At 57.9% G+C, this 14,877-nt stretch overlaps 1 gene segment (V, D, J or C); it reads left to right on the plus strand.

The window, feature by feature from the left end:
- Positions 1 to 11,473: 11,473 nt before the first annotated feature.
- LOC132248473 (immunoglobulin kappa variable 3-15-like) lies at positions 11,474 to 12,466 on the plus strand. The segment is given in 2 exon segments: positions 11,474 to 11,538; positions 11,832 to 12,466. Coding segments are annotated over 2 exon segments (579 nt in total).
- Positions 12,467 to 14,877: the final 2,411 nt, after the last annotated feature.

The following is a 14,877-nucleotide window of genomic DNA, read 5'->3' on the forward strand; positions in this document are numbered from 1 at the left end:
CCAAACATTTCAGAAGGAGCACTCGAGTACCTGGCAGCAAAGACTGAGGGGCACAGGCCCAGGGCCTTTGAAAGTATGTCTGGAGCTGGGAACTGAGGAAATAGGGGCCTGGTATACTGGACCCCAGGTGGACCTCATCTAAATGACAGTGAGGCATGGCCAGGAAAGGCCTCGGCTCTGACAAGGTCCTATTCCAGACCTGCATCTGTCTCCTGGAGCAGCCTCCCAGTGAAATCCCAACATCAAAGATGTGGCATGTGAAAAAGCAGTGTGGGGTGGACCCTTAGGGGCAAGCAGGACAGAGAGGTCGGAGCCAGGGGGCAAGTTAGACAGGAGACCTTGTCACTCCAGTGGTGGACCCATTACCCTTCCCAGCCCTAATTTTCTGTACTTCTATGACACAATCTCTGTGCAAAGCAGATCCAGGGCCCAGTGGTTGAGTGATCAGCCTTGATGACTTGAAACCCAAGTTTACATTCTTGCAGACTTCGCATAAAGGCTAAGGGACCAGAGCATATGTCCCTCTGAGGAACCGGTGATGTATCTCAGTAGTAATAATGTTGATCTGAGGAGAGTCTGTAACCTGTATGCACAGATGAAGCTACGTAGACAAAGCAGCAATGTAGCAGCCATTCAAGGGAGCCTTTAAAAGAAGATAGAGGTTTAAAACTTGGCGTGGTGTCCCCTCCACGAGGGAGGGAGGAACTGCAATACAAAGTGGGCAGGCAGTCGTGGTTTCACTGAAAGACACTGGAGTAGATGTTGTACTATAAGACATTCACTTGAGAAGGAAGGAAGAGTACCGATATGTAAGACCTTAAAGAGGAAGAGAGTAGCCTGTGTTTGAAACCATGGAGAAGAAGGGTCTATTGTGGAGGGACGTGATGTGGGGTGAAGTGACAGGACAGGCCAGGATGGAGAAGATGGCGGCAGCAGGGCAGGTCTGAATTTGGAAGCCCCAGACTCAGAGAAGATATGAAAAGAGTTAAGGGTCAAGGTAATGGGGAGTGAGACAAGCCAACGATAACAGATGGGGCTGCATGCTCGGGGTGTTATATGTGAAGAAGCTGTTAGACTTTGACATGGCTTTAGTGGGATGAGTCACAGCTTACACCCAATTTATTTACCCACATTTCTGACCAGAGTGAAGGCTTGTGGTGTTTCACACTTGAGGAAGAGCAAGGGAAGGAGGAAAGCCACATAAAAAAGACACTGAAGGAAAGGTCCTGGAGGGAGAAGTATCATGAGAGGATCTGTGAGATCCAGGAGAGATGGGGATGCAAGAAGAGGTCAATGGTTGATGGTGTCAGACGCCACAGAGATTTTGAAGAGGACAGGGACAGAGAAAGGATGGGAAGTGGGACCTAGAGACTTTGACAGAAGCAGTATGCCTGGAGCTGGAAGGAGCACAATGCCGAATGGGGGAGGTAACACGCCGTTGAAGGAAAGGATCGCGTGGCAGTTGCTGCATGAAGGACATTCAGTGAGGAGATATATAATGGGAGGATGCACACTGAGGCCACATCCACACATGGTGTGGACATTTGGTTCCTCAGGGACAATAGAAGCAGAGGACCTTGTGTGACCGCTAATTGTCCCCGGGGAAGGGCTGTGCCACATGCCCTCCGGCATGTGACAAGTTACCCCAGGTTGGGAAAGGGACATTGGGCTGGCCCTAGAAGGCTTACCTGCAGTCCTGGGAGCTTCCCGGGGCTATAGAAGTGGTGATTCTGGTGTACAGAGCCTGGCTGGCAGGTCGAGTACGGCTCCGGGCAGTCTGGCTCCGGTTTTGAGTGACATGCACACAGTGCTACCACCCGGGTCAAAACCCTCCCTGCTCTGCTCTGGATCTGCTGCTCCAGGCATCGCTTGCATCCTTCACAGTCTCAGGCCAAAGACTGCTGTCACAGGCCAGCTGGGCACTGTGAGTGTATCAGTTTTATCACAGGCCAGCTGGGCTGTTTGATTCAGTTTTGGATCGAGTAGGCAAAGCTGGGAGTGGAATAAAGGCAAATTTAGCTTACACACACACAACAGTTAAGAGAAAGATAAATGCGATAAGCAGATAAGGCAGTATAAAAGAGCTAATAGTAAATAATAACAGCAGATAATAATAACAGATGATAGATAGATAGATAGATAGATAGATAGATAGATAGATAGATAGATAGATAGATAGATAGATAGACTTTTTTACTTTTAAGAGGCGTTTATTCCAGGGAGGGTGACAAATCGGGGCCAGTAAAGAGTATGTACAGGTTGGCCCGAACACCTGGGCCTCACGGACATGGTCCTGGGCTCACGGCCTGCAAGGCCTGCCCGTACACTCTAGATTAGAAAACCATAGCGAGCCAAAGGACTATTTACATATTTACATTTCTGCCAGCGGGGACACCCATGGGGGGCCTCAGGGGTCGACCTGCGTGAAGCAAAGTCCAAGGCCTCGGCCCGCTGGACGAGTGTCCGCAGCTTGAGTAGCTGGAGGTGTTACAGGGCGAGGAGCAGGTGCCCCGCCTCGACTCGGCAGAGCGCCCCCTCGAGGGCCCAGCGTTCCTCGAAGGTGGGCACCGTCTGGCGCAGGACCGCGTGCTCAAACTCGAGTGAAAGGTGGGGCCGCGCCAGCAGGTGGAAGAGCTGCAGGGCATCGACCATCCCGGTCCCGGCGAGCCAGTTTCGCTGGCTCTTCCGGTTGGTCATCTTGGCCTGGCCCAGCAAGAAGTTGGCCAGGTTGACCACGGCTTGCTCCGCCACCCGGTAGGAGAAGGAGTGGATGTACACGTCCTCGGAAAAGTCCCGGCCCAGCGCCCGAAGCAGCGCTCCCAGGGTGGCAAAGAGCGGCTGCAGCCGGGGGCAGTCTAGGAACGAGTGGAAAACGTCCTCGTCTGGCACCCCCGGGCAGAAGGGGCAGGCCTCCGAGGCTGCCAGGTCCAGGTGGTGAACAAAGGTGCCGATGGCCAGGATGCCGTGCACAAGCCGCCACTGCAGGTCGCCGGTCTTCTTGGCGGTGGGCGCCTTATACAGCGTGCGCCACGCTGGGGTCCCGGGCCGCATCAGGTGCCGCCGCCACGCGGTGTCAGGGCGGCCGGCCAGCACCTGGGCATGCCGGGTGCGCACCACCCACATGTAGAGGCCCTTGCGGGACAGGGTGCCAAAAGGGAAGCCCGTATTGCTGCTGGGGGGCACTGGGAGCCTGAGCAGCATGTTGGGCCGCTCAGCCAGCTCGCCAGGTATGGCTGGGATGACGGGCAGCGGTGGGAAGGCGTCGTGCACGGCGTCCGTGGCAGGGAGGGTCCGGCGAGCCTGGAGATGGACTTCCAGAGCGGTCGCTGCTTCTGCTGGGAGGGCGCCCCTGACAGTCTGCAAAAGCCGGCACATGGTGCGGACGGAGCGCAGCACCAGCCGGGCAGCCAGGGCTTCGGGGGACAGCCATGCCAACCGAGCAGGGTCCAGGAGGTGCTCCGGACAGGTGGTGCGCGCCTCGATGAGAGCTGCCATGAGGCTGGTGGAGGCCAGGCTCGGCGCGACACGCTGCAGGGCTGGGTTGTAGACCAGGAGCTCCTGAAGCAGGTGTGGGAACCGCAGGCGCCTGGCCTGGGGGCAGAGATGGAAGGCTGCCCGCCAGGCCCGCACCATGCTGCGGTAGAACGGGGGAAGAACCACCCCGTTCAGGAAAGTGAGGTCGAGCAGAAAACATCTCCCGATCAAAGCCAAGGCCCCCCACTCGCCGCAGGAACCGGCATGCCAGCTGCCGTCACGGGAGGTGGCCTTCGGCATCCAGGAGCTGCTGGAGGGCTTGCAACTGGTAGGCGGCCACCCGGCTGGTCAGGTCGATCAGGCCTTGGCCCCCTTCCCCGGTGGGCAGGTAGAGGGCAGCTCGGGGGAGCCAGTGGTGTCCGTCCCACAGGAAGTCGACCAGGAGCCCCTGCACTCTCTCCAGGAGTTCCGGCGGAGGGTCTAGCACCGCGCAGCGGTGCCACAGGGTGGCCGCTGCCAGGTTGTTGGCAACGAGAACCCGGCCGCGGTAAGAGAGGGTGAGCAGGCGCCAGCGCTGCAGGCGGGCTTCCACTCCCACCGCCAGGTCCTCCCAGTTGCGGGCCGCACAGGCCGGCGGCCCCAGGAACACGCCCAGGGCTTTGAGGCCTTCCCAGCGCCAGGCGAGGCATCCCGGCAGGTCCGGAGGCAATGTGCCGGCCCACATCCCCAGCAGGAAGGCGTCGCTCTTGCCCCAATTGATGCGGGCCAAGGCGGTGAGCTCGTAGGTGCGTTGGCAATCCACCAGGGCCCGCACATCCTCCTGGCTGCCCAGGAAGATGGTCACGTCCTCCGCGTACACTGTCAGCCGGAGCAGGGGGTGGTGGCGGGGCCCGGCGCCGGTGGCAGGGTGAGGCCGGTCAGGTGATGTCGCAGAGCGTGCAGCAGTGGTTCGACAGCCAGGGTGTACAGCATGCCCGACAGGGGGCAGCCCTGGCATATGCCGCGATGCACGGGGAACAGGGAGTACAGCGCGCCGTTCACCTTGAGCAGGCCGGAGGCGTTGTGGTACAAGACCCGGAGTGCTGCGGTGAAGAGCGGTCCGAAGCCAAAGGCCTCGAGGGTGCCGAGCAGGTACCGGTGGTCGACGCGGTCGAAGGTCTTCTGGTCCAGGGAGAGCACGCCGACATCCAGGCCAAAAAGCTCCGCAGCCGTGAGCAGTCACGCAGCAGGAACAAGTTGTACTGAATGGTCCTGCCCGGCACACAGTAGCTCTGCTCGGGCCCAATGATGGAGGCCATGACAGTTTGGAGACGGTTCGCCAGCGCCTTGGCCAGGATCTTGTAGTCGGTGCACAGGAGGGAGACGGGCCGCCAGTTCTTCAGGCAGCCAAGGTCCCCCTTGGGCAGCAGGGTGAGCACGGCCCGGCGGCAGCTGGTCGGTAGGGTCCTGTTGGAGAGGCTGTCATGGAAGACGCGGAGTCGGCTGGGCCCGAGGAAGGGCCAGAAGGCTCTGTAAAATTCCATGGGCAGGCCGTCCAGGCCCAGGGCCCTGCACAAGGCGAGCCCCCCCACCACGGCCTCCAGGTCCGCCAGGGAGAGTTCGCGCTCCAGGGCCCCGGCCTGCGAAGCGCCCAGGGTCGGCAGGTCCCGATGCAGCTCTTGGGCGGCTCGCGGACAGACGGGCTCAGCCGCAAACAAGTCCCGGTAGAAGGCGACGGCATGCTCCCGCACTTCGCCCGGGTCCATGAGCAGCCGTCCGTCTGGGGTGTTGAGATGGTCCAGTGTCTTCGCCATGGCCTGCTGCCTCTCCAGGCTGAAGAAGAAGCCGGTCGGGGCGTCAGCCTCTGCCAGCTCCTGGCAGCGGGCCTGGACCCGCGCGCCACGGGCTGCGCCCTCCGCCAGCTCTCGCAGGCATTTTCTGCGGGAGCGGAGGTTCTCGAGGAGCGCCGCGTCGTTGCCCGCGCGGAGCAGGGCCGCCTCGAGCTCCGCCACGTCCTTCTCCAGCTCCTGGGTACAGTGGCGGACCTCGCTTGCCGCCAGCTGGCTGTACTGCTGGCAGAACGCCCAGATCTGGACCTTCCCCACGTCCCACCACAGGCGCCAGGAGGGGTAGTGTGCTCGCGCCGCCTCCCAGCTTTTCCAGAGGTGGGCGAAGCAGTCCCTGAAGCGGGTGTCCTGCAGCAGGCTGACGTTGAGGCACCAGAAAGGGGCCCGCGTGTGTGCTCTGCCAGGCAGGCTCAGCTCGCAGCAGACCAAGGCGTGGTCTGAGAGGCCTGACGGAATGATGCGGCTGCCACGCAGTAACGGCAGGTGGTGCTGGCCGATGTAGAGGTGGTCAAGGAGGGCCATAGCGAACCCGCTGGCACTCATCTTTGCCCAGGTGTACTGTCGTGCGTCAGTGTGGAGGACTCGACAGGCATCGACAAGGTCCGCCGCCTCCAGCACAGTCCGCAGCTTGCGGGCCGAAGGCAGGTGCGGTTCCGGCCCCGTCTGGTCTAGCAGCGCGTCGACGGTACAGTTGAAGTCCCCGCCCACGAGGAGCAGGTCATCTTTCTCGCTGGCATCACGCAGGAGGTCGCCCAGGGTCTCTAGGAAGGCGACCCTCTCTCTCCCGTTGGTGAGCACGTAGACGTTGACAAGGAGCAGGCTCTGGTGTGCCAGGGTGACGTGGACGGTCAGCAGCCGGCCAGGGACAACCTCTCGTGCCACCGCCGAGTCGTACCGCAGCTGCGGCAAGAGGAGGGTCGCCACTCCTGCGCTGAGGTTGGTGCCGTGGCTCAGGAACAAGTGGCCTCTCCAGGCAGCGTGCCAGTCGGCTTTAACGTACGAATCACTGTGCGTCTCCTGGAGGAAGGCGATCGCCAGGCGCTTCTGCTGCAGGCCCTCCAGGACGGCCATCCGCTTCACCGGGTCTCTGCAGCCATTGGTGTTAGGCGAGGAAATTGTGGTAACTGCCATGAACAGGAGAAGAGGGAGGAAGGGTGTGGTGGGCCAGTAGGGGGCGCTCCTGCGTTGAGCCGCCCACCTCCCTGCGCCCGACCACCTTCCAGGCTCCGAGTGCCTCCCTGGGGTGCCTCCCGTCCGGCCGACCCCTTCCCTGGAGCACACCCGCTAGCCTGGGGTCCCGCTGCCACCATCCAAGGCTCTGGACTCACTTCTGGCTCTGCGCGCCTTGGAGAACGCAGGCCTGATCGTCCAATGGGTGCTAGACCCAATACAAGCACTTGGGACACTTCCCCAAGTCAGGGGCTTATTAGGAAAGTCTCCCTTAGTCCACCGACCTAAGGGGCCTCCTTGGCATAATTTAGACCCACCCCTCAATAAGTCTCCCACACCGGTCACAAAGGAGAACTTTATTGATTACAAGGGGTAGGGCGGAAACAGGGTAAAAGGTAGAGCAATATCATAGAAATCTTACAGGAATATCAAAGGAATCCCATAGAGCAAACTAGGGTGGCTGAGGTAGCCGTTTAAACATGCATCTGAGTTACTGAAGCTAAATATCTAATCGGATGTTTAGTAGCTTACTCACTCTCATCGTCCAGAGGTGGTTGTTGTATCCTCTGGAGGCAGGGCACTCTTGGAGCATGCGGTGATGAGGAGAGAGCCAGGCTCAGATTCACCTGGATGACCGCATGGCTAATGGCTGACTCCCCTTCTTCTTGGCCCGAGTCCTTAAATAACCTCTCTGACCTCAGCAGCCCGGTCCAATCGAAGCTGCCAATACTGGCCACAAGCCGACCAATCTCCCCAGCATCCCTGGCTACCTGGGCCCGCGCAGGGCCGGGTCTTTCCCCCCTGCCCAGGTGACTAGAGCATCCGCCTCCCAGGCGCCAGGCTTTTGTCATGTAGACCAGGTGGGAGATCCCCACCCTGAGGAATGAAACACCAGCCTCCCAGGCTGGCAGAGACAGGTCTCTGGAGAGGGGCACCAACGGTGGCATTTCTGCCACAAAGGGTAGGCAGGGTACCGGTGGGAGAGAAGGTGACGGACACCGGGCAGAAAAATGGCGGAGACGGGAAAGGCCTAGCGTTGCCCTACCCTATTCCGCGGGCCCGCCTTGGCCCCACACCTCCCTCACCCCGGTTCACCAGCTTGTCAAGCCGGAAGGCATGCTGATGCGTGCCCGGGTCCCGGCGCATAAGCCTCGCCGTGTCACTAGCGGCGCGGACAAACTGCGCGGGGTCCGGGCACCATTGCCGGATACTCTCGGCCACATTTCTCTGGCCCTTGGTCTGGTCCAAGAGGTTGAGGAGACCTCCATAGCTGGGGGCCACCCAGCGGGGTTTCTCCAGCAGGAGGTGGATACTGCCGACCAAGAACCAGCGGAGCTGTACCCTGGGAGGGGACTTTCCGGTGAGACCAGTGAAAGTGCCCCCAATGGCCAGGCTCCCTAGCAGGCCCCCTTCTCTATCTGGGACGAGGACCGTCTCGGGGAGATCGATCCCCATCCGCTTTGGGGGGCAGATGTCGTCCCGCTCCCGAGGCCGTTTGCGGCACTCAGAGGGCAGGCACTCCATCTCCTCCTCCTCATCGGCCCCGGCACGCAGGGGAGCGGGCATCGGGGTGGCAAGACCCTCTGCCATCTCTCCTGCCTGCTGCTGCTCGGGGGGCAGGCACTCTCCCCCTGCCTTTCCGTTCACAGGCCCCACTGGCTGGGTTGGGGGCAAGGGGTTCCCAGACCTCTCCAGGGCACCCTCAGTCGTGGCTGGAGGTGGCAGGGTTTCCGGGGGAGGCAGGCAGAGTGGGCTCAGGTTCCCTGGCTGCCTTTTCCCCGGTGCTGTCCGAGACAGGCCCCGAAGGGGCAGGAGCTCCTTTAGACGCTCCTTTTTTCTTCTTCTTGTTCTGTGCTTTGTGGGGAGTAACTGGCACCTCCCCCGTAGGGGATGGGCCAGGCTGCTTGGGTGTCACCACCTCCAGGTCCACCACCTCAGTTGGGGCAGGGGTGGAGGGGGGGCGCTCGGGTGCTCCACCTGACGGGGCCCCAGCACCTGAGACTCTAGCCACCCCAGGGAGAACTGGGTCAGGAAGGGACTGGGAGGACTCCCCAGCCCCTCCACCGGAAGGGGCATCCGCTACGACAGGGGTGGGAGAAACCTGGGAGGATGTCCCGGGCCCCCCCCCCGGGTGGCATGCCACTGCCAGAGGGGTCAAGCCCCTCGGATGGAGCAGGGGCGGAGGGGGGCTTGGCAGGTCTCCCAACCCCACCCTTTGATGGTGGTCCTGCACCTGAGGTGGATGCAGCATCCTCCTGGGCGGGCGCAGCAGCCGGTGCCTTGGCTGACCGCCCTAACGGGCACTGGGCACTTAGGTGGGAGCTGCCGCCGCAGCAGCAGCAGGAATTCCCACCCAGGGAGAAATACACCACGTAGGACCTCCCTTGCGAGGCAAAAGTCAAGGAGGGAGGCAGTTTCTGAGTGTCCCCCTTGAGGAGCATGAACACCTGCCTCTGGAAGGACAGGATCTGCCTTAGCTTGGGGTTCCTACTCCCTATGGTCAGCCTGCGCCAGGGGCTGGTGAGGACACCGTAGCGCTCGACTGCGTTGGTGAGTTCCCGGTCTGACAGGTGCGGGGGCACGTTGGAGGCCACCACCCACACTGCCAGGGTCTCCAGGGACGTGACCAAGTGGTGGACCCCCGAGACTTCCAGCCCCGCCGCACACACCTCCCTCACCAGCTTGGGAGAGCTCAGATAGATAATGGGCACCAAATTGACCTGGGAGGCATACCGGACGCCCCGGCGTCCCAGCAGGTACACCAGAGCCCCGGCGCAGTCCTCCACCGTGGGTCAGAAACATCCAAAGTGAAGGCTTAGTTGAAGTGGAAATGCTTGACATGGCTAGAAAGGGCTAGAAAGGGCTATGCGGGGTCAGAAAGGGGCAAAGGATCCCACCCTGCTTTGTTGATCAGAGCAGCTTTAACAGGAGTGGTGGGGCGGTCCTCCAACCAGACTAGTCCATAGGGCGGTGTTGAGGGCTGTCTTCTGGACAAGGAGAGACGTGGGCTGAGTTGTCCCAGGCAGAGGGTGGCCAAGAGCCACGTCTCCTACTTCCAGCTGAGTTTCTCTCTACCTCCTAAATTCTGGGCCACTTGAGCTGCTTCTCCTTAGGCCATGCCGTATCATGGACAGCCTGCTGCCTGGCAGCACCACGCACCCACTAGGCCTGTTCTGGAGACACCTAATGAGTCAGATGTTTAAGGGGGATTTTAGATACATCCTGGCCCTGATTTGGATCCAGCTCTTAGGCAGGACGAGGTGTTTAGGTGTTCAACCTCGATCCGTTGGAGCCTGCGTGTAATCCCAGGTCAAGGCTCCTATCCCATTGATACACATACTTTTTTGTCCCATGACGTGCAGGAGATCTGCCACTTAATCGAGTCTGCTCTGGACGTGAGCTGAGGAGAGGTGCACTGCACCGTGTGCATTTGTATAAGTGGTGAAATGCACATCAGCACGCAGGAAATGGCAGTGGTGTGCTTTGAACCAAAGCACTTCCCATGGGTTTTAGTTCAAAGCACTCTGCTGCCATTTTCTCCATGCAGACATGCATTTCACTGCTTACACAACTGAAAGCATTGCAGCGCCGGGCACTTTTCAAGGCACTCAGTGCTGAGGCACTTACATGTGTAAAAACGCCGCTAGGAAACTTTTCAGCCCCAAAGGAGGTTCATAATGAATCTTGACCCCTAACTGGTATGCTAATGGAGTCAATTTTGATTGCTTCTTATGACGTGGGCACCTACATTCACCTGACTCCTGATTAGGCCCAGAAAAGGCCACTCTGGTTTGGACCCTTGTGTCCTGTGTTTGGGACACAGGAAACTGTTGAAAAGGGGCTGGGAGCTAAATTCCACATTTGGAGCAGTTCAAAGTACTTCTCCCCCTGATCCTTGGCAGCAAAGATCAAAGATGAGGGTTTTGGGGAGTGGGGGGTTGTCTGGTTTTTTTGATAGCCAAAGCCCAATAAGGGACCTTAATAGCAGCAAAGTGATGGTGACCCAGTGAGGTGCTGTAGCTGCTCTACTTGATCACCTGGGGGCCCATTGCTCTATATGTGTAAGGAGGGAGGATGGGGAGGACTCGGATGCCAGTAGAGCTGTCAAGAGATCACGTATGTGGAGCTTGGGATGCACATGTCAGACTTCTCTGACAGCAGCATAGGTAGAGGGGAGACAGAGTAACCAACAATGGAGGAAACCAAAGATGTGAGTGGAGGAAGAAAATCACAGCCATGGTTGTGCACAGCATGTTCAAGGAGTTCAGAGACCAAGAGAAGAAGGGACATGGGACGGTGCTTGGGGAGGCAGGTAAGAGAGGGGTGCAGGAGACTACACCATGCTTAGATCATGCCAGGAATAAACCTGCGGGGGAGGCTGGGAAGAAGGTGAGAGGAATGGCAGGGAGCAGGTTGGGATAGGGATGCTGTGGTCAAAGTTTCATAGCAGATCCAAGAGGAGCCTGGAGCTCGAGTGACAAAGAAGCAGGACCAGGCACTGGGAAGGGGCAGAGCTCTGGACCTGGTGCTCACTGTCCTCATGCAGATCAGCAGCCCCTGCACCGATGGGACTGGGGAACACCAGTACAAGACTTGTGCTAAGATAGGGAAGATCAGGGTCCTGCAATAGTAAACCAAGAGATTCCCTGTTCTCCCTGAGCGCGTCTGCACTCACAGAAGAGGGCTCTCTGTACGAGCAGGACCAGAACAGACCTCAGGTGCCCTCTCTGCAACTGTTACACACAGGGATGCTCTGGTCTGAGCCAGGGAGCTGGTTAGGGACATAGTGCTTCCTCCAGCACTTGGTGAGTTGTGTTTATATTCACAGGGCAGGGCTGTCATTAGCCCCTTCCTTGTCGCCTGTGCCCTGTTCCCCAGGGAAGGTACATTTTCATAGATTTCCTGCTTTGCATACGGCTGCCCCAGTGACTGCGCCCTGCTCTGGGGAGCAGCTATAAAGGGGCCGGTTTAACGCTTGGTGTCTCTCAGCTCCGTGTCAGTCAGTGCAGAAGCAGCAAAATGCTGTGGCAGACTCAGCTCCTCTGGCTCCTCGTGCTCTGGGCGCAGGGTAAGGGCAGCAGCAGGGCAGAGATGTTTGCACAATAATTTTAATTTTTCAAAATTCAATGACTCTTCTAGAATTATATAGGATGTTTGAGGGTTTTTTTATCCATACATAAGTGTGCTTGTTTCTTTTAAGAGTTTTGGGGAGCCAAAACACATTTAAGTTTTATGAAAGAACATTAGGAGGAGAAACATTCAAACAAAAATAGAGTACCACTTCTGTTTCTTAATCATAGTTTAATTTTCATTATTTTATGTGAATTGTTTGTTCCATGTTACTTGTTTCTCTCATTGCAGGCTCCAGCGGGGACATTGTTGTGACTCAGACTCCAGAGTCCCTGTCCGTGTCCCCAGGAGACACAGTCACCATCAAGTGCAAAACCAGCTCCAGTGTTAGCAGCAGCATGGCCTTGTACCAGCAGAAACCAGGGCAGGCTCCTAAGCTCCTTCTCTACAACACAAACACCCGCCCCTCGGGAATCCCTGACCGGTTCAGTGGCAGTGCGTCTGGCACCGACTTTACATTCACCATCAGCCACGTGGAAGCTGGAGATGCTGGAGATTATTACTGTCAGCAGGGTAACAGCTTGCCTCGCACAGTGCTACAGCCCCGTACAAAAACCTCCCTGCTCTGCTCAGTCCTGCTGCTCCCGGCACCAGCTGCTTCCTGCCCAGCCACAGGCCAGGGACTCTCGTGCCCCGTCACAGCAGGGCAGGGGGCTGGTCACAGTCACGCACTTGCCCCATCCGTCCTCCCCGCAGACACGGAGCTCAGCTGTGATCTAGCACACGTTGCGCAGCACTCGGGTGTTGGCACAGGATCCTGAAGGCTCATTTTTGATTGCAGGCAGATGCAGTTCATCCCTGAGCCCAGGGCACACGACTTGTCTCTCAAGACAAGGTTAACGCCTGCCCTGGGACGGAGGTCCTGGGCTGAGGGGTGAGGGAAGTCAGGGAGGGCCTGAGGAGCCCTCCGAGGGCAGGGCCATGGCCCCAGGTGCTAGAGGTTCCCTCTACCTGGACTCCTGCTCCTGGCCCTGCCCTGCCACAGATGTGCCATTGTGACTGGCACCCTGGGCAGTGGCCATCCTCCATTTCCCTTCTCACCTCTCCCTGCCCTCCGCTTTCACTCCCCATCTCCAGTGACTCCACAATGGCATGGGAAGGGGAGGGAGAAATGCTCCGTAGTGATGCTGACAAGGCAGAAGTATCTGGAAACCGGTCTGCTCTCTCCTGAAGGAAGTGACTGCTCACAGCCTAGTGGATCCTGAGATACTTCCTCTTCCAGCAGCAACCAGGGCCGCTGCAAACCAGCAACTGCTGAAGTCCTGCATCTGCACATCTGCAGAGCAATGTGGATTGGAAACGGGGAATCCTGGTTTCACACCGGTTCTCTGATGTTTCTTGCCATTCGCCCCATCTAGCGGAGCAGCAGGGAGAGGCAGAAAGCAGCAGGAAACTAACTGCGCCTGAGGCCGGAGTAGCGGATGTTGAAATGAACCTGTTGAAGGGTAGATAGTTTAATGACTGAAGCTACAGGACACAGCGAGCTTCTCTGGATCTACAGCTTCTACGGCTGCTCGTACGCGCCACGGAGGTTTAGTTCTGTTTAATTCTCCCTAAATTGAAGTGGTGTTTTGTTTGTTTTTTAAACGCACTCCAGGAACCAGCTAGGCTGCTTGTGCATTGCTGTAGTTCCCTCCCAGCAGATATCCCAATAATTAGAGCCCCCCGGAGAACCAAGTGCTGCCATTAGAAACCTCCTGCCACTTGTTTAAAGAAGGCCTCGTCCACCTCCACCTCCTGCTTTGGACACCCACCACGACACTCCCCATGCTGCTCTCAGCTTTTCCCAGCAGCTTGCAACTGGCCTCTCTCCCTTCATTGCCTTTCATTGTACGATTCCTGGTGGGTCCATCGCCCAGCCGGCCTGCTGCTCCCAGTGGGCACTTGCAGGGAGCCCCTTATTGCAGGTCTGCATTGGAGGAGGAGACAATAACAGCTCTGCATGAGCAAAGGTATTGTGTCCCCTGCAGGTCCCCACACAGCTCCCGCAGGACGCTGAAGGCTGAACTGCAGCAGGGACAGCATCTCCACGGACACACTCTCTGTTACCCCCACCCATCATGTGTGCTGCTGTGCACCCTCCAGCACAGACACCAGGACTTGGTTGCCTGGTCCCCCTCGGTCACAGCAAGGGGTGCTGTGAGGTGCTAATGGCTAGTGCGTGTAAACACGGATGTGATGCTCCAAGGTTATGTTCATTTGAACATCTCGTGCATGTAAACACAGATGTGATGCTTCAAAATAAACAAGTATAAATTTTATAAATCAACTTAATTTAATGGGGATTAAAACCCATGATGTGTACAGATGCCCCTAAGCAGGTGGCAGAAATGCAGGAGGGAACTGGTTCTGGGATGGACAGCAGGTGAGATACTCATGGGAGTAGTCTAGGAAGAAGGAAACAGTGCTAACACAATAAAGGGAGCCAAGGATGGGACTGTCGATGTTGAGACAGGAGCAGGGTCACTGAGGAACCAGAGGATCCCCTGCAAGATGAGTGCCAGGGGAGGAAGATCAGGCAGAGGGTGGTAGATAGAGATCAGAGAGAAAGAGCACTTAGGTCTCACTGACCCCAGTGTGGATCAGCCCTGATTGCTCTGAAGAAAAGTGGGCACACGTCTATAGAAGAGTTGCAGAAAGAGAGAAGTGAAGGGCACAGTCCTTGCCCTTGTGCACCCAGGACACAGCACTGTCGGACAAGCTCCTGTCCACGGCCACACGCTCCAGCTCCACAGGCTACTAGTTTTGTGGGACTGCGGCCACATGGACTGGCCTGCATCTGCTCCTGGCACCCAGAGCAGCTGAAGGAGAGGAGCCCATGCAGAGCACGTGTAAAGACAGCTTGACATTTGCTTTTCATGTTAATTGTTTCTCCTATGCAGACTCCAGCTGGGACATTCTTGTGATCCAGACTCCAGAGTCCCTGGCCGTGTCCCCAAGAGCACAGTCACCATCAAGTGCAAAGCCAGCTCCAGTAGTGGATACATGAGCTTCTACTAGCAGAAACCAGGGCAGGCTCCAAAGCTCCTTCTCTATGGCACAAAAAGCCACCCCTCCCAGGATCCCCAACCAATTCAGTGGCACTTTTACCATAAGCTGCGTGGAGACGGGTAATGCTGGTGATTATTAATGTCATCAGGGTTATCGCGCCCCTCTCAGAGTGCTACAGCCCCAGACAAAAATCTCCAAGATCTGCTCAGTCCTGCTGCTATTGGCTCCAGCTGCTTCCTGCCCAGCCACAGGCCAGTGACTCCCCCACAGATATCTCATCTCCAAA

The sequence above is a fragment of the Alligator mississippiensis genome, chromosome 2 (assembly GCF_030867095.1).
Source record: "Alligator mississippiensis isolate rAllMis1 chromosome 2, rAllMis1, whole genome shotgun sequence".
In the NCBI taxonomy this organism is placed as follows: domain Eukaryota; kingdom Metazoa; phylum Chordata; order Crocodylia; family Alligatoridae; genus Alligator; species Alligator mississippiensis.